Source organism: Peromyscus eremicus, chromosome 13, assembly GCF_949786415.1.
Source record: "Peromyscus eremicus chromosome 13, PerEre_H2_v1, whole genome shotgun sequence".
NCBI classification, from domain to species: Eukaryota; Metazoa; Chordata; class Mammalia; order Rodentia; family Cricetidae; genus Peromyscus; species Peromyscus eremicus.
In genome coordinates this window covers 47,499,234-47,525,397 of record NC_081429.1, presented here as the reverse complement: position 1 = coordinate 47,525,397, position 26,164 = coordinate 47,499,234, and the positions used below count along the sequence as shown (strand labels likewise).

Here is a 26,164-nt window from a genome sequence, read left to right as displayed (position 1 = left end):
ACAGGAAGGAAGTGAGAAGACCAGCTACAGAAAGGAAGTGAGAAGACAAGACCAGCTACAGGAAGGAAGTGAGAAGACAAGACCAGCTACAGGAAGGAAGTGAGAAGATAAGATCAGCTACAGAAAGGAAGTGAGAAGACAAGACCAGCTACAGGAAGGAAGTGAGAAGACCAGACCAGCTACAGAAAGGAAGTGAGAAGACAAGACCAGCTACAGGAAGGAAGTGAGAAGACCAGCTAGAGGAAGGAAGTGAGAAGACAAGACCAGCTACAGGAAGGAAGTGAGAAGACCAGACCAGCTACAGAAAGGAAGTGAGAAGACAAGACCAGCTACAGGAAGGAAGTGAGAAGACCAGACCAGCTACAGGAAGGAAGTGAGAAGACAAGACCAGCTACAGGAAGGAAGTGAGAAGACAAGACCAGCTACAGGAAGGAAGGGAGAAGACCAGACCAGCTACAGGAAGGAAGTGAGAAGACCAGACCAGCTACAGGAAGGAAGTGAGAAGACAAGACCAGCTACAGGAAGGAAGTGAGAAGACAAGATCAGCTACAGGAAGGAAGTGAGAAGACCAGCTACAGAAAGAAAGTGAGAAGACAAGACCAGCTACAGGAAGGAAGTGAGAAGACCAGACCAGCTACAGAAAGGAAGTGAGAAGACAAGATCAGCTACAGAAAGGAAGTGAGAAGACAAGACCAGCTACAGGAAGGAAGTGAGAAGACCAGACCAGCTACAGAAAGGAAGTGAGAAGACCAGACCAGCTACAGGAAGGAAGTGAGAAGACCAGACCAGCTACAGAAAGGAAGTGAAAAGACAAGACCAGGTACAGGAAGGAAATGAGAAGACAAGACCAGCTACAGGAAGGAAGTGAGAAGACAAGACCAGCTACAGGAAGGAAGTGAGAAGACCAGACCAGCTACAGAAAGGAAGTGAGAAGACAAGACCAGCTACAGGAAGGAAGTGAGAAGACAAGACCAGCTACAGGAAGGAAGTGAGAAGACAAGACCAGCTACAGGAAGGAAGTGAGAAGACAAGACCAGCTACAGGAAGGAAATGAGAAGACCAGACCAGCTACAGGAAGGAAGTGAGAAGACAAGACCAGCTACAGGAAGGAAGTGAGAAGACAAGACCAGCTACAGAAAGGAAGTGAGAAGACAAGACCAGCTACAGGAAGGAAGTGAGACGATAAGACCAGCTACAGAAAGGAAGATGATACTTGAAAGAAGAGATTGTGTCCAGAATAAATAAATTCTACAAGTTAATAGAGAAGACATCTATTTGAAAAACAGGAAGAGGAGCTGGCATGGTGGCATTTGCTTGTAACCCAACATTCTGGAGACAAGGATACTGAATTCAAGGGTAACCTGAGCTACGTAATGAAGACCCTATCTTGGAAAAAAAAAAAAAAAGGACATCAGGAAGAAATTTGAATGGAGCCATAATTAGACACAATCTGGACTGCCAGCAAAAATGAAAAGCTGTCAATCAGATTATGGATTAAGACCACAATATATGGCATTGAACACCTTCCACAATAGCTAAAATGTAAAAAAGAGAATATTAAGTGTTGATGATGAAGGAGAGCAATGCAAAGATAAAGATATACTGTTGGTTGAGGCATAAGTTGTTCCAACTACTTTGGAAAACTAGATACTGAAGCTAAACATACATGCACTGTATGGCACAGAAATTCTACTCCTAGTAATCTATCCCCCAAAATACACGTGCCTTGTCACACAAGACAACAAGGTTCTTTGCAGGATTCTTTATAATATTCAAAATCTATCAAGAGCAGAATGCACAAAATAGGATACATTCCTACAACAGAGTTCAGGTGTGTACATGAAGATGAACAGAAGACAACTAATGTTGAATAATAATATAAATGCAGTGTTGAATGAGAGGAACTCAGTGCAAAAGAATACATTTTGTGTGGTGTCATTTATATATATTTCAGAACCTTTCAAAGCTACAGTATCAGAAATCAGGGTTATAGTTACACTTGGCTAAGAGAGAAGGGCTGTTAGATTGGTATGGGGCAGTAGAGGGTTTTCTAGGTGCTATATTTGTGGATAGATGGTTATGGATGTGTTAGTTCTGTGATGGTGTAGTGCCCTACATACCAGTATTTTGTGTGTTTTATGTGATCTCTGTTGAAAAGTTCTCAGTGAGCCCATGTGGGGCATGTATAATGTGGCTCTTGTAGCTCACACAGGCGCACTTCTCCATTCACATTGCTCTTCTTTGTTGGCCTTAGCAGAGAGGACAAGGTTGGATTTTAGTGGAATCTTTGTTCCCTTGTGCACTTGTCCTCTTTATTACCAGCAGTCTAGCTCTGGTGATGGGTACTGGACAGTGGGGGAGTTTGCAGCAAGAGGATTTTGAGACTGGCATACTTGATTTTCCTGGGGCTAAGGTAACATTGCAGGAAGAGTCTCACATCAGCATGATGGGAAATAATTCCAAGAGTTGTAACAGTGGTCAGGAACTAGCAACCTGTTTTTTTTTTGTTTTTTGTTTTTTGTTTTTTAAATAGTACCTTAACTATGATATATGAAAACACGATTTTTCTTAAGTATTGTTAAAGCATGTTATTGTATTATAAAGAACATATGTGATTAATATGCCATTTATACTAGCTATGTGACAGTGAAAAGCACATAAACTACAGTTTGACTCACATTCAAATCCTGGCTTTGTTGTTTGCTGGGTACAGAACCTAAGGCGGTTTGCTTTTATTTTTTTATTTTTTGTGCCCCACTCTCTTTGTGTCAAAAGAGGGCACTGTTCTTGCGGAGTGAAATGCAGTGAGCTTTTTAGAGGGATTGAATAGCCCTGTGTGTGGCATTTGGTCTGTTTCAGCCCGTGTTAGAGTCCTTCTTACTGTGTTGCTAATCCACTAATACTAGTATCTGTGTAAAGCTGAAGACTTTAATGTGCTTACACTAATATTCTGCCAAGGCAGGATTCTTCTTAATCACTGAAGGAAAAGAAATGAAGGGTTTTGAGTTAATCTTTGTTCTTTTTTAATACCATAATCCAACCCTGTTCTCTCTTTTCACAGTTTTTTTTTATTGTAAAAATACTCATTGGAAAATATAAAATTGTAAGAAAAATTAAAAATTATCCAAAACTATATCACTTAAAAGTATACTTTTAAGATTTTAGTACATTTTCTTCCATTTGCTTGTCTGTATATTTTTAAACTATAGTTTGAGATAGAGCCACACATATGATTTTTTTTTTAATACTTAGCATTTCTTTATGTTATTATGGTTTCTTTATTATTTTAGGTAGCCGCATGGTATTACATCTTAATGTACACTGTCATTTAAGGATATTTTTACGCAGTTTCCTGTTGAATACTATATGGTGTGCTAAGGTTCTTTTTTGATGTCATCCTTAGGATGGATTTAGAGGAATGTGACAACTATATTTAGGGAGACACACTGTTATGGTGTTAGATACTTGTATTAGAAGTGCTATATGGAAAGAATGTCAACTTCTGCAAGAAATACATACATGAGTCCGTATTGTGCTGCCATGAGTAGCAGGTCCTCATTTACAACCCCCGTTTCTCTTTGCAGCACTTGTTTAGTGCTCAGCACAGAAGCCTGACCAGACAGAGCCGGCGACGGACAGCTACCAGCAGCACTTTGATGGAACGCTTCCTGCAGGATGTGCTTCGACACCACCCATACAATTATCAAGACAACAACGGGTAAGGTAGTTCAGTGGAATATTATGTTTGTGTCAGTGTCACAGTCCACCCACCCTACCATCTTGCTTTGTAGCCCAGACTAGCTTCACACTGTTTTCAGGAGATGAGATTATATGAATGCCACCATACCTACTTTTTAAGGTCTGTAATTGAATTAAAAAAATAGGAAGTACAGCCAGGCAGTGATGGTGCAGATCTTTAATCCCAGCACTCAGGAAGAAGAAGCAGGCGGATTTCTGTCAGTTGAGGCCAGTCTGGTCTACAAAGCAATTTCCAGGACAGCCCGGGGTACGTAGAGAAACCCTGTCTTGAAAGATCAAAAAAAGAAAAAAAAAATGCAAAATTTTTTGTATTTATGGAACTAGGGATTGAACCTCAGGGCTCAAACATGCCAGGCAAACACTTTACTATGGATGTATTCTCAGCTCTGTAGTGAACTGTCTTATTTAACCAATAAAAACAAATAATTGGAAATGAAAGTTATTGAATACAATTTTGTTTTCTTAAGAAATTTTTAAATTTTATTGTCTTTATTAAGAAATTTTTTATTCATTTTACATACCAACCACCTATCCCCTTCTCATTCCTTTTCCCTCTTATCCCCCAGCCCACCTCCATCCCCTCCTCTGAAAAAGTAAGGCCTCCCATGGGGAGTCAGCAACACCTGGTACATTCAGTTGAGGCAGATCCAAGCCCCTCCTCCCTGCATCAAGGCTGTGCAAGGTCTCCCACCATAGGTAATGGGCTCCAAAAAGCCAGTTCACGCACCAGGGATAGATCCTGATCCCGCTGCCGGGAGCCTCTCAAATAGACCCAGCTACACAACTGTCTCACTTAGTCCAGTCCCATGGAGGCTCCATAGCTGTTAGTCTAAAGTTCATGAGTTCCCACTAGTTTGGTTTGCTTGTCTCTGTAGGTTTCCCCATCATGATCTTGATGCCCCTTGCTGATAGAATCCCTCTTCCCTCTCTTTGACTGGACTCTTGGAGCTCAGCCTGGTACTTGGCTGTGGATCTCTGCATCTGCTTTCATCAGTTACTGGATGAAGGCTCTATGATGACAATTAGGGTATTCATCATTCTGATTCCCGGGGTAGGCCAACTCAGGCACTCTCTCTACTATTGCTAGTAGTCTAAGCTGGGGTTATCCTTGTGGATTCCTGGGAACTTCCCTAGCACCAGGTTTCAACCTATCCCTGTAATGTCTCCCTCTATCAAGATATCTCTTTCATTGCTCTCCCACTCTGTCCCTCTTCCAGCTTGACCATCCCATTCCCTTATGTTCTCATCCCCCATCCCTTGCCCTCCATTACTGCCCCCTCCAGTTTACTCATGGAGATCTCATCTATTTCCCCTTCCCAGGGTGATCCATGAGTCCCTCTTTGGGTCTTGTTAGCTAGCTTCTCTGGAGTTGTGGGTTGTAGTCTGGTTAATTGGATACAATTTTGATTTAGGGCTAGGAGAAGAGTTAGTACTTACCTAGCCCTAAAGTGAAGTTTTATCTAGTAACTTCCATTTCCAATTGTTTATTTTACAAGATTTATTTGTAGGAGGTCTGGAGTGATGGCTTAGTGGTTAAGAGAACTTGCTCTTGCAGAGGACCTGGGTTCAGTTCCTAGCACCCACACATTGGCTCACAACCACCTGTAACTCCAGTTCCAGGGGATCTGACACCTTCTTTGGACCTCTGCAGTCATGTATGTGGTGCACATACATGCAGGCAAAACATTCATAGACATATTATAAGAATAAATATTTTTAAATTTATTTTTAAACATCAGCTTGTGTGTGTGCTTACATGTGCTAGCACGTGCACGAGAGCATATTTGTGTGCATGTGCACCTGCATGCTGAGGTTAGTGTTTTCTAGGCTAGGCTGAAAGCCATCAAGTCTCAGCAATCCCCCTGTTTCTACAGACCACCTCTGAGCCACTTTTACAGGCCTGTATAGAAGTCTAGCTTGTTATATGGCTATTGGGATCCAAACTTTGGGCCTTATGACTATGCAGTAAGTCCTCTTGCCTGCCGACCCATTTCTCCACCTCAGTTATTTGTATGACATTTCACTGTAGGTCTGGGAGTGTTAGCTGAGTTGTAGAGTGCTTGTCTAGTAGTAGTGAATCCCTGGCTTCGGTCCTCAGCACTGGTAATAAAAACAATCCTCTGCAGAAAATAACTATGCTTTTTCCTAAGTAAATGTCTTGGGCTGATAAGTAATTATGTGTTATTAAGGTGCTTTTTAGGTGTGTCATAAGATTAAATGTTGGATGGAGGTGGAGCAAAATGCTTTGGAAGATTAGTAACATAAAAGTGAGGCCATAATAGGGTAAGATAGTCAAAGTGAAAATCTAAGTCAGTTCTATATAATGGAACTGAGTGCTGATTGAGTGGAGGATGTGTTAGGTTGAAAGGACTCTTTTTGGTTTTTTGGTTTTTTCGAGACAAGGTTTCTCTGTGTAATTTTGGAGCCTGTCCTGATCTCACTCTGTAGACCAGGCTGGCCTCGAACTCACAGAGAATCTGCCTGACTCTGCCTCCCAAGTGCTGGGATTAAACGTGTGCACCACCACCACTCAGGGAATGGTCTCTTAATATATCAGGATCTTGATGTCTTTTCAAAAGATTTTTGATTACATTTTTATTATATTTGTTCATTTATGTATATGTGGAAGTTAGAGGACAACTTGCAGGAGCTAGTTTTCTCTTTTAAGTACCATGTATGTTTTGGAAATCACACATAGGCTTGGTGACAAATATCTTTACCCTTGAAGCTGTCTTTCTGGCCTTTGATACCCCCCTCCCCCCAATCAGCTTGTTTTGGTTGTTTTAATAAAAAGAAACATTTGATAACACTTAAAAGTTAATGGTTAATTTTCTGGGCTAAAAAAGCCTAGCAATCAGATTATAAAAAGTATATAAGATAAACAAAGCAAAATGGGACATATCTATCTATGAAGAATTAGTTGAGGTGCATACCAGTAGTAGAAAAAGAAACTTATGTTTTGCAAGATACTAACCTAGAATGATGAAATGATGAAAATGTTTTAATAGGGAAACGTTTTTTTCAAATGTTGTTTCTTATAAGAGCTGGTAGAAAGATGAGATTAGATTAACCATAGGATCATACATAAGACTTTCTGACTTATAAACCTTATAAGCATTTCTTCAACAAATATGTTTGTACAACTGTCCAAGATACTTTTTGTCTTCTTTGATAAGACTCCTTGGCCAAGGCAACTTAAAAAAGAAAGCATTTAACCTGGGACTCTTGGTTCCTGAGGGTTAGAGTCCAGACTAAAATAGCATCATGGCAGGGAACATGACAACAAGCAGGCATGGTGCTGGAGCAGTAGCTGAGAGCTTAAATCTGATCCACAATCCATAAGCAAGAGACAGAGAGAGAGAGAGAGAGAGAAGGGGGGGAGGAGAGAGAGAAGAGAGAGGAAAGAGAGACAGAGAGAGAGAGGAGAGAGAGAGATTGAGAGGAGAGAGAGAGAGGGAGAGAGAGAGAGAGAGAGGGAGAGAGAGAGAGCGCGAGCGCGAGCATGAGCGCGCGAGAGCGCTAACTGGGAATAGTTTGGACTTTTGAAGCCTCAAAGCCCACCCTCAGTGACATACTTCCTCCAACAAGGCCACACCTCTTAATTCTTCCCAAATACTTCCACCAGCTGGGGACCAAGTATTCAAACATATGAATCTATGGAGGCTATTATCATTCAGATCATCACAGCAACTATTTCTATAGTTTAATTTCATAGGATTTGAATTTCTAGGCTAAAGTGTATAGATCATTATAAAACAGCAGTTTTCAACATGTAGGTCATGATCTCTTTGGGGGTCAAAGGGCTCTTTCATAGGGGTCACCTAAGACCAACAGAAAATACAGATGTTCACATTAAGATTCAAAGCAGTAGGGGTTGGTGAGGTTAAGAGCACTGGCTGCTCTTCCAGTGATCCTGAATTCAATTCCCAGCAATCACATGGTGGCTCACAACCATCTGTAATGGGATCTGATGCTCTTTTCTGGCATGCAGGCAGAGTACTCATAAATAAAAAATAATTAAACATACAAAACAAGGATTCATAACAGTACAAAAATTACAGTTATGAAGTAGCAACAGAAATAATTTAATGCTTGGGGGTCACCACAACATGAGGAACTGCATCAAAGGGTCACAGCATCAGGAAGTTTGAGAACTACTGTTATAGTCTTTATTTTTTAACTTTTCATTTTGGGATAACATATCAGGCTTACCACAAACATTTGTAAAAGTGACAGAAGGAACTTGAGCCCTAACTGTGCAATCTAAAGTGAGCACAGTGTAATCCTCTAAACTAGGAACCACTTTGCCAGATGCTGCTAGCTTGTCTGTAGATGTACCCTTTGTCATGCCATTGCCCTGTGCTTGGGACCACCCATGCTCACACACTGCAGTGAATGTCCTGTCTCCTTAGTCTCCCTTCATCTCTATCATTTCATTATTACTTAGTTACTTATTAAGACTATGACACTTTAAGAGCACTGGGCATATTTATTTTATGGACAACACCCCAATTTGGGCTTGTGTCGATGTTTTCCCATGATTAAGAGTATACATTTTGGGCAGTAGTTCCTTAGAGCTGAGATTGTATCCTTTGAGGCACAAGATGTTGACATATTTAATTGCTGATGATGTTTTTGAAAAATGATTAATCTCATTTAGTTAGGCTACAAAAGAATGGATTTCATTGTGACATTTTGTTGTGTGTGCGCTGTTGTATTTTGCTTGCATTCACCCCTACTGCCCTTGGTGTTCTCACTCCTGCTAGTCCATTCTTCAAACATGGATGGTGTTAACTTGATTGACTTGCTTGATTAAAGCTGTGCCTGCCAACTTACCCACTGAGCCAGTAGTCCTTAAAGTACCCCTTTAGCTCAAGAGTGGTGTACAAGAGTAGGTTTTTTGTTGTTGTTGTTGTTGTTTTTTTTACTTTTAATAGTTGTATATTTGAAGGTTTTTTTTGTCGTAAAGTGACAAATGACTAGAAATTGAATTATAATTTGTTACTATTAAATACAGATACAGATGCACATGGAAGCTTCTAGGTGGTAGTTGCCATATCATTCTATCTTTTCTTCTCTTATTTTTGGTTCCTTCCATTTTCTGTATTGTCTTGTTAAAGAAGTAGTTATAAATATGTTGTGATAGACTTTAAAACACATGAAGGTAGCCAGGAGGTGGTGACACACACCTTCAATCTTAGCACTCAGGAAGCAGAGGCAGGCAGATCTCTGAGTTCGAGGCCAGCCTGGTCTACAGAGTGAGTTCCAGGACAGCCAGGGATACACAGAGAAACCCTGTCTCTAAAAACAAAAAACAAACCAAATGAAGGTAATCTAGAGTTTTGAAAAAGAGGTGAAAGTGGTTCTTGCATTATCATTTCATTGATTAGAAGTCAAAATTGTTTTTTAACCATTGTGTAATGCTATTTTGATGACAGTTATCTTTTTTATTACCCATATTCCAAATTAGTATTAAATAAAATGAATTATCAAGGGGATGGATGGAGTGATAGCTCAGCAATTAAGAGAACTTACTGCTCTTGCAGAGGATCCAGATTGAGTTCCCAGCACCCGCATGATGGCTTACAACCATCTTTTACTCCAGTTCCAGGGTATCCAACACCCTCTTCCTACCTCAACAGGCACAAGGCACACACATTGTGCACTTAGATACACACAGGCAAAATACTCATATGCATAAAATAAATTTAAAAACCTTTTTTAAAAGATGACTATTTTAGCTAGGGTTTCTATTGCTATGAGGAGACCCCATTACCACAGCAACTCTTATAAAGGAAAGCATTTAATTGGGGCTGGCTTATAGTTTCAAAGGTTTAGTACATTATCATCATGGTGGATCATGGTGGCATGCAGGCAGACATGGTGCAGGAGAAGGAGCTGTGAGTTCTACATCTCGATCTGTAGGCTGCAGAAGGAGTCTGGGTGTGGTTTGAGTATCAAAGAACTAAAGCCTGGGGGCTGGAGAGATGGCTCAGAGGTTAAGAGCACTGACTGCTCTTCCAGAGGTCCTGAGTTCAATTCCCAGCAACCACATGGTGGCTCACAACCACCTGTATCAAGATCTAGTGCCTTCTTCTGGCCTGCGGTCATACATGCTGTATACATAATAAATAAATAAATCTTTAAAAAAAAAAAAAAAAAAAAAAAGAACTAAAGCCTGCCCCCACAGTGACACACTTCCTCCACAAGGCCACACCTACTCCAACAAGGCCACACCTCCTAATAGTGCCACTCCCTATAGGCCAAGCATTCAACACATGAGTCTGTGGGGGATATACCTATTCAAATCACCACAGTGACTTATGGAATGAAAGCAGTACTACTTCTGATAGGTTAATAAAAGAGCAGCTTAGAGACTTAGAGGCTAAAAGCACTTGCTGTACTTACAGAAGACCCACATTCGATTCCCAGCACCCACATCAGGTAACTAACAACCACCTGTAGCTCTACTACAAAGGGCTCTATTGCCTCTTCTGGCCCCTACAGATACAAGCCATACATGTGGTGCACATATATACACGCAGGCAAAACCCACACTGTTGGCCCTGGCCCCACTCCTTGGGTAGCTGCTGCCTTACTTGCTGACCTTCACCAGATGTCCTCCCTATGCTGACTTCCTGCCAGCTTCCTTCCTGGAAAACAGGTTCCTTGTTTAGTGTACCCTGCAGAGTGGGGGTAAACAGCAAGGGTGTGAAATAGTGAAACTTCTGTAGCAAACTTTTGCTCTCCCAGGTTCTTCCACTGTGCTGTTAGTCTGTATTTAAGGCCCCAGCTTCCCTTCAATAAACAGCATTCTATTGAGATGAATGACCTGATGTCTTGTCTCTGTTTTAATCCTCAGCCCCTTGCTCGGACATGGTGAATGGGTTGTAGCGCGGGCTACACATAAAATAAGTCTTTAGAAAAAAAATAAAAGCAGTTGTCTATTGGTGAAGTTATTAAGGCCACTCCACGTAGTTAAAAGGGAGGTTTATTAGTGGTGTAACTTACAAGTGAAGGGATAGGTAGGTTGTAGGGTCTGAGGAAGAAGTAGCGCAGTCCGGCAGTGTTCTCTGGAGAACTCTGCTCGGTCTACCTCTAGCGTCCAGGGTCCAGGAACCAAGAGAAGGTGGCACATCCAGATCTCGGGTCTTCAGGGTCCTCTCTTGGCCCTGCCTTGTAGGTGTGACAGTTACTGAAGCCTCAGTGGGGGTTGGAACTTCCAGATCAAAGCTGGAATGGCTACCCACTACATCTCCCCCTTTTGTCTAAATAAGAAGGTTCTAAGCTAATACAAGACTATATACAAAGGAATGGTTATCAAATATTGTCCAGGAGTAATGAGGGATAATGACCTAGATAAGATGGAACTATAATCAGTGCAAACAATATCAAGCAAGAAACACATACTAAAATCCAGACAAGTCTAGAGCGTAGGTAAATGGTACGTTACAAAGATCATTCCAAAAGGTGTCCTATCCTAAAAAAACCTGAATCTAATACTTATATGTTCTATATAAGATAATATATATAGCTAGAGTTTTCCTGCCTGGCCCACAGTCAGGACAAATCTCTCTCACCTGCCAGTCCCACAGCCACTCAGACCCGACCAAGTAAACACAGAGACTTATATTGGTTACAAACTGTATGGCCGTGGCAGGCTTCTTGCTAACTGTTCTTACAGCTTAAATTAATCCATTTCCATTAATCTATACCTTGCCACATGGCTCGTGGCTTACCGGCATCTTCACATGCTGTTTGTCATCATGGCGGCTGGCAGTGTCTCTCTGACTCAGCCTTCCACTTCCCAGCTTTATTCTCCTCCTTGTCCCACCTACACTTCCTGCCTAGCCAATGGCCAATCAGTGTTTTATTTATTGACCAATCAGCAACACATTTGCCGTACAGAACATCCCATAGCAAATATATATAAAATATATATTATTTTAATAATATAAGATAATATATAATATATAAGGTAATATAATATATGATAATACATATATAAGATAATATATATACACACTTAAGTTGTAACTATAACTGCTAGTCTTCAATCCCATCAAAGACCTGAGAAGGAATATAATGGTACCTGAGAAATGGAAGATGAATGCAAGCAACTTTTGGGAATCTTGCAAGAGTAGACAGAGACAGCTGGCAGCCTGGACAGTCACCTAATGTTTCTCAGCATTGGTGGTGCATTCAAATTGGCTACAGGCCTAGAGTATCTGACAGACCATTTTCAGAAGCAGGAATTCTGAAAGACCATCTTACCCTGTCTAGGCAGAGTACAGTGGTCACTTTCCTTTTGTCCTGCTTGTCCAGAAAGGACAGCATTGCATTCGTACTGTCAGTAGTCGAGGCAAGGGCAGTTCTTTGCCCAGTAGGCCATTTTGTGCCAAGAAGACAAACTTCCAAATGGAAATGTCTTAGAAGCCCAACATTCTCTCGGCATCAAATTGGTGCTGTCAGGAGCAATTGGGTGCCAGATATTGGTGAAATTATTAAGGCCACTCCATGTAGTTAAAAGGGAGGTTTATTAGTGGTGTAACTTACAAATGAAGGGATAGGTAGGTTGTAGGGTCTAGAGAAGAGGTAGCGAAGTCCAGCGGTGTTCTCTGGAGAACTCTGCTCGGTCTGCCTCTAGTGTCCAGTGTCCAGGAACCAAGAGAAGGTGGCACATCCAGATCTCGGGTCTTCAGGGCCCTCTCTTGGCCCCGCCTTGTAGGTGTGACAGTTACTGAAGCCTCAGTGGGGGTTGGAACTTCCAGATCAAAGCTGGAATGGCCACCCACTGCAGTTGCCAGTTGCTGGCACATGCACACATGCTTTCAGACAAATATGGCATTTCTCAAGTTTAAAAAAAATATTTGTTTTTTAATTTTTACCATTTCTTTTTTTTTTCCTTTGTAATTGGGTCTTACTATGTAGACCTGACTGGCCCAGAACTCACTATTTAGACAAGGCTGGCCTCAAACTTACAGAGCTCCACCTGCCACTGCCTCCCATGTGTTGGTATTGAAAGCATGCACCACCACACCCAGCTGTATTTTCTAATTTTTATAGACATTTGTTTGTCACTTTTTATGGTAACACACTATTTCATTTCATATTTTAAAAATACTAAAAGCACAAACACAAAGATATAAATGCTTCACAAATTTGCATGTCATCCTTGTGCAGGGGCCAGTGCTCATCTCTGTCAGTCCAGTTGTTGTGTGTGTGCTGCCGAAGTGAGCACCTGTTGGGTGTTTTTCAGACAGTGTCTCAGAATGTGTCCCAGCATGGCTTTGATCCCTTTCTCCATAGTCTCTTGAGTTCTGAGATGACAGGTGTTTACCACCTTGCTATTGCTAAACTGTAGTATTATATGTGTGTGTAAGAGGCTATAGCTTGATGCTGTGAGTGTCTTTGGCTCCCCACCTTATTTTTTGAGACAGTCTCACACTCAACCTGGAACTACCTGTTTTGACTAGACTGGCTGGCCAGTGAGCTCCTGGGATCCTTCCAGCTTGCATTATGCTGGTGTTATAGATGTGCACTGCTTTGCCTGTTTCTGGTTCTCATGTGGGTGCTGGGGATCCAAACTCAGGTTCTCAAACAACAGGTACTCTACCATTGCAGCCATCTCCTCCAGCCTTAGGCTGTAATCTTTTAAAGAAAATTTTAGCAGAAAAATTAAAAGTGCTAATAAAGAAGGGTTTTTTGTTTGTTTGTTTGTTTTTATAAAGTTGGGCATAATGGCACACGCCTTTAATCCCGGCGCTCAGGAAGTAGAGAGGCAGGTGGATCTCTGTTTGAGGCCAGCCTGGCCTACATAGTTCCATCACATCTGGCTACATAGTAAGACCCTGTCACTCCCCACCCTTAAAGAGGGTCTTTATAATATGACTTCACTGAATTTACCTAATATTAATGCCTCAACATTAGTCTGGTACATTTGTTATAACTAATGAACTGATAATACATTAAAGTCTATAACTTGTTTCCTTAATAATTTTTTTTTTCCCGAGACAAGTTTTTTCTGTGTATCCTTGGCTGTCCTGAAACTCACTTTGTATACGAGGCTGGCCTTGAACTTACAGAGATCCACCTGCCTCTGCCTTCTGAGTGCTGGGATTAAAGGTGTGCACCACCACTACCCAGCCTCTTTAGAAATTTTTAAATTGGATTTTTAAACTAAGATTTTCAAGTTTGATTTCTTTCTTTTTTTTTTTTTTGGTTTTTTTGAGACAGGGTTTCTCTGTGTAGCTTTGCGCCTTTCCTGGAACTCACTTGGTAGTCCAGGCTGGCCTCGAACTCACAGAGATCCGCCTGGCTCTGCCTCCCGAGTGCTGGGATTAAAGGCGTGCGCCACCACCGCCCGGCCAAGTTTGATTTCTTTCTGTTTTAGGATATCCACCTTAAATTAGCTTATGATACCTTAGGCTGCTCTTAGTTGTGATACCTTTTTTGTGGGTCTAAATGAGATGATACTGACATTTTGCATTGGATGTTGCTGCCAGCTGAATGCTTCTTGAGAGCCAGATTGTCTTTCTTTGAATTTGTTCACTGTCTACCATAGAGAGTACCACTGAGTAGAGAACCTTTAGTAGGTGATTGGTATGACTTGAATGAAGACTGTGACTGTCTTGCGGACAGCTGTTTGTCTATATGAAAGAAGGTTTTCTAAAATGTTTTGAATCACGCTTGTTGTGCTGGCGGTAGTAGAAAGATGACTGACAGATGTTTAGATACGGAATTTCAGATCTTTAGAAAAGTAATTTAATCAGCCAGCCATGGTGGCACATGTCTGTAATCCCAGCACTCAGAAGGCAGAGGCAGGTGGATCTCTGTGAGTTTGAGGCCAGCCTGGTCTACACAGTGAGTTCAAGGACAGCTAGAGCTGTTACACAGAAAAACCTGTCTCAACAAAACAAAACACACTAAGAAAGAACAAAAAGTAATTTGAACTTTTGAATGGAAAATACAGTGTATGTAGACATAATTCAGAAAGAACATTCAGAAGTGACTCAGTTGTAAGCTAGATGTGATGCTATTGTGCTTCTAATTCCAGCTGCTTGGGAAACTGAGGTGGTAGCATTGCTCATCCTAGAGAAAGGTCAACCTGGGCAGCATAGCCAGGTCACTACCTTCAAAAAAAAGGAGACAAATACATATTCTCTGTGTTCCTGCTGAGAGCCCAGACTTTTCTGTTTACTTTCCTAAAGGTAACAGATAGGGCTAGCTTCTTCCATGTGCTTCTATAGATAGAATTAACTCTGCAGTTTGTCTTTTTTTGACATAGCTCTTTAAAACGGAGGTTTCTGAGAATCAAACCCAGGGCCTTGCACATACTTGGCAAGCGCTTTACCGACTGAGTGACATCCTGAGCCTCTGGATCAGACTTTGCTGTCTTTTGTGATAACTGAAAAATGGAGACAGGGATTCATTTACATTTTTGTATGTTCAGGAGCCATTTGTTGATGAAATAGCGGCTGGTGGACTTACTGTATCTTCTCTACCAGTTCACTTCTAAAGTATATAGAGTGTACAATCTGGTGTGGTAACTTGTGTTCTTTTCCCACTAATAGTCCATAATAGAAAACAATACCATGAATTCTAAGCAAAAACTAGGGTATGTTAATGTTTTTTTTCCCTCATTATTCTTAGACCTGCACCAGATGATGCGGCAGCAGCAGCGGCGGCGGCGGCGGCGGCGGCGGCGGCGGCGGCGGCGGAAGCAGCAGCGGCAGGGGCAGGGGCAGCAGCAGCAGCAGCAGCAGCAAATCCTGAGTCACCTGAAGTGGTCGTTTTGGATGACTCCGATGAAAAGGAGGATGATACTACAGAGAGCACTGGAGAGCAGAACTCGGAGGATTCGGATTCTGTTGAAGAGATAGATTGTAGACCTGGTACTTCCCAGGAGTGTGCAGAGGTTGCAGTTCGACCATCGGTTATTCAAAGGCTGGAGCGGGGGCAGCAGCAGCCCTTGGAGTTGGCTCAGGAAGTTGAGAGTGGTGTGGAAAGAGTTAATTCAGTCGGTGTTGAGGCTACAACTAGCGGAAAAGAGTTAGTGCGTCCCCCAGTGATTTGTAATGCTCCTGCCAGAGCCTTGCCTAGAGGCTCTGAGAGACCAGTTGCGGCTACCAGTGCTCCTCGGTTAGTACTGGCAGTTGCTTCAGATTCCTTTCCAGCTTGTGACACAGAAAACCTTGAAACATACTTTGACTCCCCAGATCAGGGCACTAGCAATCCGCCATCTCAGCCCGAAACTAAAGACCCGAAAAAGAAACCTTTAAACATAAATTTAGACAAATTGCTTGCACAGAAAAATCTCAGAGCTCAGGGTGCGTCTTTTTCCCCTGTTGTACGAGTTCGTGAGTTAACAGGTGATGAGCTTTGTTCTGTAAGAGCTGGGCTGTCTTCTGAGGCAGGGGAAGGCACATCAGGAAACCCCAGTGACACTGACACACTAGCACGAGCGCTTCGTGAAGGTGCCATTCCAAAGCGTCGGGAGGCATCTCGTTCAGAGGTGGCTCGTCCCCAAGAAGAGACATGTTTGGTCTTTAACAGACAGGAGCGCCCAGTGAGTTCTGACATGACTTTCCAGCATGGCTCTCTTCAGCTGGTACCTGGTCATTCCCAAGCTGCAGTACACGACTTACGTTATCTGGAGGAGGAAGAGGAGGAAGAAGAGGAAGAAGAAGAAGAAGAGGAACCTGATCAAGAAGAGGAGAGCTATGAATCTAGAGGTTCTGACACGAGTTTTGACTCTGAGTCCTCTTGTCAGTCACCGAGTGCCCTATCTGAACTGACGGCTAGAGAAATAAATGGATCAGAAGAAACACATGCTGACAATGTACAGCCTCAGGATGAAACACCTACTGTTTCTGGAGCAACTTCAGATAATGGCAGCAGTTCTCATCAGGTGCCTACCAACCGTTCTCCAGTGATTACACAGAACATACAGCTCATCAGTCTGGTTGATGAAAGCTATGAGTCCAGTGGCTCTGAAGAGAATTTTGATGGCGATGACTCACTTCCGTCAGCTAGTCACTGCCCTCCACAGCCTGTGAGGGCAGCAAGCCTTCGTACACAGATGGCCATCCGTTTGGTCGACAGCTACGGAAGCGGCAGCTCTGAAGCATGTGAAGATTCTGGGTCCTCAGCTGATGAGACTCCAGCAGCAGCAGGACAGCAACAACCTTCCAAGAATGCCCATGCACACCTGGTTGATGAGAATTACGGGTCAAGTAGTTTCAGTTCTGACAGTGATGCGGCTCCCCAAATGCCTGTTCGAGAAAGAAGCCCCAGAGACAGAGTTGTCCAACAGGAAAATGAACAGCAACCCAGTAGTGCTGAAGCACATCCTGAACGTGATGGTTCTCTTGAGACAGTGTCTGATGAATCCCAGAGAGAAGCAGAAGAAATAAATGTTCCGAACCAGAGTACCAGCCGTGGGGATATGAACTGTGAGTCTCATGGTCCTGAAATGGGTTTTCATGCTGATGCTCACTTAGAGGCTGATCAATCTCCACTAAATCCTGAGGAAGTAGATCTTGACCTAGAAAATCAGAGTGTTCACTCTGGCATTTCTAACCTAAGTTCTGATTCCCGTGCTTCTTATCAGTCAGCTAATGATCAACCTCAAGGGGCTTGGGGTGAAGTAAATCTTGATGAGTTAAATGTCGACATGGAAGTTAAGAGCAATGGGTGCTCCAGTTCTGAGTTGACATTTGATTCCGATTCCCCTCTTCTGTCAGTTACTGAGCGGTCTCTGCTGGATGTTGAAGGAATAAACGAAGATGACTTTAACCTGGAAGATGAAAGCTGTGTGTCAAGTAGTTCTGACATAACTTTTGATTCTGATATTCCCGATGACTCAGTAGCTGACCAACCTCAAGTAGCTGTTTATGAGGAGGAACCTGTTGATCTGGAAAATAAGAGTAATGCATCTTGTGTTTCCGAAATAACATATGATTCTGATATTCCTCTTCATTCAGGAAATGATCACCCTGAAGTAGCTGTTAAAGAAGTAATCATTCAGGAAGAAGAAAACGTTCATTTAGAAGGGAAGAATGACAGTCCCAGTGGTTCTGAAATATGTTTGGATTCTAATGCCCCTCTTCATTCAGTGACTAATTCTGATGTAGCTGTTGAAAAGATAAATTCCCCTAACGAAGAGCAGGTACACACAGAACAAAAGGAAAATGAACCTACTGATTCTGAACTAGACACTCTTAACTCAAACCCTGGACGTTCTGAAGATCCTATTATAGTATGTGATTCTGAAACAAAATTGGATTCTCATATCCCCTTTCAGTCAGTTATTCGCAAATGTGAAGTAATTGTCAAAAATGTATGCCCTCCAAAAGAAAAGCATGCTCAATTGCCAAGTCAAAGCACGGAGTCTCATTCTGAAATCAATTCAGCTTCTTCTTCTGCTCCTCAAGCAGTGACAGAACCTTACGTAGGTAAGAAAGCCAAGAGAAAGACAAAGCATCTTGAGGAAGTCAAGAGCGATGATGAATATGACTGTCCACCAACTTTCCATTCTGATGGTTTGCCTCAGTTAATGACTGAAAAACCTCAACCAGCTGCTTTGAAAGAGGGCCATGCTGACCCAAAGGATGAGAGCACTGAAGCCAGTCTGAATACTGCTGGTTGTCTTGATTCAGTCATTAGCCAACCTCAGCCAGCCGAGAAGGAAGACCATGTTGAACTGGAAGACACAAACAGCCAACCCAGTGATTCTAAAGCAAGTGTTGATTCTACTGGCCACTGTCAGTCACCACCTAAAGACGATGTGATCACAAAAATGAGCCAGTGGAAAAACGAGGCAAAGGACCTTGAAAAGAAGATCAGTGAACTTATTTATTCAAAACTAATGCATGATTCTAGTGTTTCTTTTCGTTCTGCAATGGATCACCTTGAACTAGCTCTTAAACAAATAAATCTTGATAGTAATGATCAATTGCCCTCAGAAGATAACAGCCAGGATGCCAGTTCTGAAACAAATTTGCACTCTGATTTGTCAGTCCAGTCAGTAGTTGGAGCACCTGAAATAACTGTTTTAGAGCCTGAACACGTTGAACTTGAAGGTAGGAATAACGAGTCTTGTGATTCTAATGACTCTGTCCAATCAAAGGCTGATCAGCGTAGTGACAGTGAGGAAAACCAAAGTCAGAAGGATAAAGAGGACACGGAGGGTAAGAAGGATGAGGTGCAGGGTTTGGGAAATACATGTGTTTCCAATGTCCCTCAGCCATTGGCTGGCCAAACTGAAGTTGAAGTAGTTCAGGAGATCAGCCATTGGAAGGAGCAGGGGGATTTGGAAGATACAATTGGTGAATCTAGTGACTCACAAATCAACTTACATTCTGATGAACCACTTCAGTCTGTGACTAATACAACCCAAGAGCCTGCTGAAGAAATACATTTACTGAGGGAACATGTTAGACCACATGACAGTGACTGTGAGCCCTGTGGCTCTGAAATAGTGGCTATTTCAAATGTCATTTTTTGCTCAGTGACTCGGAAACCACAGTGTTTGCAAAAAGAGTGTGCCAGTTCGGAAGTAAAGAGCAGCAGTCCTTGTGGTCCTGAGGTGAGTGTTGATTCCCATGACGGTCCTGAAACGAATTTGGATTCCAGTGATCCTTGTCAGTCAGTAGCAGGCCATCTTCAGAAAACTGTCAAGGAAATGACTCTGAAGGAAGACCATATTTACCTGGAAGATAAGAGCTACAGGCTAGTTGATTTTGAACCAACTTACTATCCTGATGATCCTGTTCAGTTGGTGACATATCCATCTGTGGAGGATGCGTCTATCACAGAAGTAAACTTGCAAAGAGAGACTCATAATGACCTAGAAAATGAGACCTTCCAGCCATGTTGTTCTGAAGTAACATGCAGTTCTGGTGTTCATCTACAGTCAGAAGTTGACCCACCTCAAGTGGCTTGCACAGTAGCAGATCTTGAGAAGAAAGAGCTTGACATAGAAGAAAAGTACAACGAATCTTGTGAGCCAGAAGTGCTGTATGATTCTGACGTCTCTTTTCAGATAGTAGTTAACCAGCTTCAAACAGCAGATGATGGAGAAACAGATTCACCACAGGTGGTGTTTGTGGATGTTGTGTCCAGTGATAGTGATTGTGACCGGGAAGTAATTTCTGATTCAAATATCCCTCTTCAGCTAGAAACTGAGCCACCTCAGTTGACTGTTAGAGAAACCAATGAGATAAACACAGATTCTGTTGATTCTGCAGCAATAGAAAAGTACTATTGCAAATTCTGTGGTTGTGATTATGGAGCCTCTCAGTCAGTGACAAATCAATCCAAGGAAAGTTTCAAAATAATAAATCGGAAGAATGACTACATTATTCTGGGAGATTCCACTTGTTCATCTTGTGGTCATGAACTCAATTTCAATGTTGATGCCTCTGAACAGCCCAGTACCTGCCAGTTACAAGGGCCTGATGGTAACTGTATTGTCCCAGAAGTTAAGAACTATGACTCTAATTGTCCTGATGCCTCTGAACAGCCCAGTACCTGCCAGTTACAAGGGCCTGATGGTAATTGTATTGTCCCAGAAGTTAAGAACTATGACTCTAATTGTCATGATGCCTCTGAACAGCCCACTACCTGCCAGTTACAAGGAACTGATCGTAGTTCTGTTGTCCCAGAAGTTAAGAAGAATGGCTCTAATCGTCATAAAAGACGTTTCACTTCGGAAGATACTGTCAAAAGCGTCAGTCCTTGGGAAGAGCCAAGAAGTGTTGCCTGTCGAGACAGCAACTGGGAATCTAGCAGTTTTGCACCAGGCCCTCCTCTCTGTCCTATGTCAGTGATGAGCCGGACAACTGTGATGCACATCCCTTTGAAGATACCAGATGAGGATCTAGAAACTTCTCCATCTGACCTGCGTTTTTACTCTGATTCTGACACTGATGAACCTCAACCTGCCAAGAAAGCACGTTCCAGTAAGAAGATAACTTTTGACATGAAAGTAACTAAGTATGAATATGAAGACTTTGAGGAAATGGAAGGAATGGAAGAGTTTGCAGAACTATTTTTTCAAGTGCCACCTCAGGTTCCTCCATTGGTTGTTGTAACACCTCGGTGTCAGATGAGCGAAACTCCATTGGTTGTTGAAACACCTCGGTGTCAGATGAGTGAAACTCCATTGGTTGTTGAAACACCTCGGTGTCAGATGAGTGAATCTCCATTGGTTGTTGTAACACCTCGGTGTCAGATGAGTGAAACTCCATTGGTTGTTGAAACACCTCGGTGTCAGATGAGCGAAACTCCATTGGTTGTTGTAACACCTCGGTGTCAGATGAGGGAAGCACCGTTGGTTGTTGAAACACCTCGGTCTCAGATGAGCGAAACTCCATTGGTTGTTGAAACACCTCGGTCTCAGATGAGCGAAACTCCGTTGGTTGTTGAAGCACCTCGGTGTCAGATGAGTGAAGCACGATCAGTTGTTGGAACAACTTGGTCTCAGATGAGCGAAATTCCATTGGTTGTTGAAACACCTCGGTCTCAGATGAGCGAAACTCCATTGGTTGTTGAAGCACCTCAGTCTCAGATGAGTGAAACTCCGTTGGTGGTTGAAACACCTCGGTGTCAGATGAGTGAAGCACGATCAGTTGTTGGAACAACTTGGTCTCAGATGAGCGAAATTCCATTGGTTGTTGAAACACCTCGGTGTCAGATGAGTGAAGCACGATCAGTTGTTGGAACAACTTGGTCTCAGATGAGCGAAATTCCATTGGTTGTTGAAACACCTCGGTCTCAGATGAGCGAAACTCCGTTGGTTGTTGAAACACCTCGGTGTCAGATGAGTGAAGCACGATCAGTTGTTGGAACAACTCGGTCTCAGTTGAGTGAAACTCCGTTGGTTGTTGAAGCACCTCGGTGTCAGATGAGTGAAGCACGATCAGTTGTTGGAACAACTTGGTCTCAGTTGAGAGAAATTCCATTGGTTGTTGAAGCACCTCAGTGTCAGATGAGCAAAGCACGATCAGTTGTTGGAACAACTCGGTCTCAGATGAGCAAAGCACGATCAGTTGTTGGCACACCTCGGTCTCAGATGAGCGAAACTCCGTTGGTTGTTGAAACACCTCGGTGTCAGATGAGTGAAACTCCATTGGTTGTTGAAGCACCTCGGTGTCAGATGAGCAAAGCACGATCAGTTGTTGGAACAACTCGGACTCAGATGAGTGAAACTCCATTGGTTGTTGAAACACCTTGGTGTCAGATGAGTGAAGCACGATCAGTTGTTGGAATAACTCGGTCTCAGATGAGCGAAACTCCGTTGGTGGTTGAAACACCTCGGTGTCAGATGAGTGAAGCACGATCAGTTGTTGGAACAACTCGGTCTCAGATGAGTGAAATTCCATTGGTTGTTGAAGCACCTCGGTCTCAGATGAGCGAAACTCCGTTGGTTGTTGAAACACCTCGGTGTCAGATGAGCAAAGCACGATCAGTTGTTGGAACAACTCGGTCTCAGATGAGCAAAGCACGATCAGTTGTTGGAACACCTCGGTGTCAGATGAGCGAAACCCCGTTGGTTGTTGAAACACCTTGGTGTCAGATGAGTGAAACTCCGTTGGTTGTTGAAACACCTCGTTGTCAGATGAGCAAAGCACGATCAGTTGTTGGAACAACTCGGTCTCAGATGAGCAAAGCACGATCAGTTGTTGGAACACCTCGGTGTCAGATGAGTGAAACACCGTTGGTTGTTGAAACACCTCGGTGTCAGATGAGTGAAACTCCGTTGGTTGTTGAAACACCTCGGTGTCAGATGAGCAAAGCACGATCAGTTGTTGGAACAACTCGGTCTCAGTTGAGCGAAACTCCGTTGGTTGTTGAAGCACCTTGGTGTGAGATGAGCAAAGCACGATCAGTTGTTGGAACAACTCGGTCTCAGATGAGCAAAGCACGATCAGTTGTTGGAAAAACTCGGTCTCAGACGAGGAAAAATAAGGTGAAAAGCAACGCACAGGAATCTCAAGGTCATCTCTCCAGTTGCTCTGAGACCAAGAAAGTTCTTCTGGGTGCAAAAGAAAAGACTGCCTGCTCTGACAATAACCAGAACACCACATCAGTTCACGCACTGCCACATCTTGAATTTATTAAAGGTAAAGTTGGAGACACCAATGACGTCTCAGTGGCTGTAGGTAAACCATCTTGCTCCCTAGCAGAGGGGCTCCATCAGCAACATGGGCATGTGGCTTCTGAGAACCAGGTAGAAGGAGTCAGATGTGGAACTCAAGCAAGGTCTGGGAAGAAAAGAAAAATGGCAGGACAAGAACGATTAACAAAAGGGAAGCATTCCCAACCTGACAGCCAGAAAAAGAAAACCCAAACTAAGAAAACAGAGTTACCCAAACCACAAACTAAAGCTTTGGAGCTTGGACAGCCCGAGTCCTTAGTCTCTATTTTTTCTTCTCTAAGTATGAAGGAAAATCAGTCTTTGAAACCACCTAAAACAAAGCCTGGCAGGCAGAGGGATTTACGATTCACATACAGTTGTAAAAAGCACAGCGCTCCTAGCCCAGCACATAAGAAACCTGTGACTAATCCTCCACAGACCCCAGCGGTAGCAGACCGTGACAAACACCACGAGGTAGCTGGCAGTGGTGTCAGCAAGACTGACCCAAAGCCCAGTGCAGGAGAGAGTGGTGCCGACAGACCAAGCCCAAGCCCAGGTGTGGCTTCAAGAGCCATTCTGGCAATGCCGAAGAAAAGAATCGTGTTCAGGATCCTTGGGGCCAGCCAGTCTTCACCTCCAGAAAATTCAGGTGTGGGTGCTCCTGCAGTTCCAAAGGATAACAATTTCCAGCAAACTCTTTCAAATCGTGACAGTGCCAGAATTATTCCCAAATTAATTCTAAAGGAGGTTATAGACAGTAAAAATCAAAAGAAATTTTGGAAAAAGAAGATGGCCGCTACACATCAATCAAGCTTACTCAAGAACACTTACAAAACAGTGGCTGTCCGGAAAAGAACAAAATTTTCAGAAAAAATGGCTCTTTGGGTTCAGCTGCTAGCAACCGACATCGTTAGGAAGTATGTTGGTGGATGCCGTAGTTTTACACGCCGGAGGCGTCAGTCAAAGACTGTTTTTATTCGAATGCAGCTGAGGAAGAAGAAGATTGTCGCCAGGAAGATAAAGAAGGCCAAGAGAGCAGCAGCTGAAGCGCGTGCGCTTGCGCGTGCGCGTGCGCGCTCGCGCCTCTGCGTCATCTCAGTTGTCCCAGCTGTTCCTGAAGAGCCGTCCTGCAGCAGCGCTGCAGGGCCTGCAGTGCTGCCTGCTGTCCCGAATGCTGCGAATGCTGCGGGGGTAAAGCGCTACCGGAAAACCTACTACCGAAGGAAGAAGAAGAAGCTGCTTCCTGTGAGAGAGTATGACCTGAGAAGCTCAAGTTCCACATCAAACGGGAGGGTGACACGTCTCACAAGCAGATCGAGAAGCAGTGAGGCAAAATAAAAGCGCATATCGTAGCTGATGGAGAGATCCGTCCTCACTTGGACGGAACACATTCGGACTTGAGTGAACGTACTTTTCCCAGCTTTGTTGGGGAAACTGACCTTACACTATCCTTACACTATTTTGCTACAGATATTATTTTTCAGAGATTTTATATTCATTTAAGATTAGTGTTTAGGGTCCTTTTTTTTCTTTTAAAGGTTTAAAAGCAAACTTTGTCCCGTTTCTGTAGAAGAGCTTCATCTTAATTTGTCTTATAATTTAGCATAGAATTTTGTCCCTTAAATCATGTCCACATTCATTTCCTCTGGAAATCTTTCGTGCCAAAAAGTTATAACACTGGGAGAATGAACATAGCAAACTTATTAATGTCATCTTAAACAATTGGACAGACGTCTTTACTGAATTACCACGCTTACAAGTTGAATCGTCAATAAGTATTCTAACTGGATGAATAAAAAGAGCGACATTGTGCTGTCTGAGTTTTCGACTATGATTGACTTGAATGTTCACAAAAATATAATTTATTTTTCTTTTTTAAAGGCATTCCACGAAATAATTCTTTAATTGAGGTTTCTTTTTTCTTTTTTCTTTTCTTTTTTTTTTTTTTTTTAAGTGCCTGGTGATTTTTATAGACAACAGAAATTCTTTCTCCTTCGTTTAGATTGGATCTGCAAGTCTGTAGCTTTCCTCGTTTGGACACATACCCACAGGTCTGTTCATTGGCATTATTAACCTTATATGGAAAAAGACTTTGCAAACATGATTAGGTTTTTAAACTACCTTTTCTCCCTTTACTAGTAGTCTAAATGAAAATCCAGGTAATTTTTATCATCTTACTTATTAATATTTCAGGCACCATTTAAAATATTGAAGTAAAGTCATTGGTTTGATAGTAGTGTGTGGGCTGGCCATTGTCAATGAGTGAAAAACTCGAACATTTCAGAACAATCTAGTAACTTAACTAGAGACCCACTTAACAAGTGAGAAATGATTTATACATCAATCAGTTTATCTTCAACTGTCTAATTATCTTAAACTAGTTAGATAGTTCAAGGTGAGACTAATTTGACATCTTTTCCTAAACTACCTAATTGATTTTAACAGTTCAGATAAAAGATGCTTGGATACACAGTGTGAGCCTCTGGTACTTGAGTATATTCCTTTAAGGGACGTTGACTGACCTGGTGCAGATGCATCCTAGTTCTTGTTCAGTCAAGACCTCAATCTCTTTCTGTCATCGATGTTACAAGGAAACAAAGTTTCCCTTTATTGTGTAACTAATATATCTTAGTGAAACTAGAGTCAGTGTTAAGCTGTGTGTTGATTTCAGAGATAAAACTGTGTTACCTTAGAATTAATGAAATATCAATGTGGTTTTGTTCCAGGTGCCATTACTTAACCTGTGAGTCATTAATGGTGATATTATTGTCATTACTTCTAAATATAAGCAGTAATTATATTGCAGAGTGGACAAATGTGTTTTTTTTAAGTTGGCAAGTAACGTGTTTAATTTCTTCAACCTTGCCTTCTGATTATACAAACATTTTAATCCCCTTTCTTAAAAAATATCCCAGTAAGCCACTAGTTTTTTTTTTTAAATCTTTAAATTTTAATTAAGGAAAAAAACTCTGTTTCACTGATTATGAAGTAAACATGTAAAAGCACTCTGTTTGCAGGTATTAATGTCTTTTGTAGTTCCCAGACACCCACTAAAATAAACACTCCTGCAATGTAAGTTAAAAGAGAGAGTTCATACTCAAATAACCTACCATGGAATTATGCCACATTATGTCTATTATGATCATATTCTGCAATGGGGATTATGCTCATAATTCAAATGATAAAAATTTCAAGTTAAAAAATGTTACAGTTTTTTTCCCCACAAACTGGAAACTCTTCTAAGTACCATTTTAAGGAAAAGCA

The 26,164-nt window shown here is 42.3% G+C and overlaps 1 protein-coding gene and 1 non-coding gene across 2 annotated transcripts in view; one reads left to right on the top strand and one right to left on the bottom strand.

The window, feature by feature from the left end:
* Zdbf2 (zinc finger DBF-type containing 2) overlaps positions 1-24,731 on the top strand; it is a 37,666-nt gene extending 12,935 nt beyond the window's left edge. The window contains 2 exon segments of the mRNA XM_059278129.1: positions 3,585-3,726; positions 15,489-24,731. Coding sequence (XP_059134112.1) covers positions 3,585-3,726; positions 15,489-24,238 — 8,892 coding nt within the window. The 3' untranslated portion in view covers positions 24,239-24,731.
* On the bottom strand, positions 12,898-13,000 carry LOC131923763 (U6 spliceosomal RNA). The gene has a single exon (XR_009382693.1). It is a non-coding gene; the product is annotated as a U6 spliceosomal RNA (small nuclear RNA).
* Positions 24,732-26,164: the final 1,433 nt, after the last annotated feature.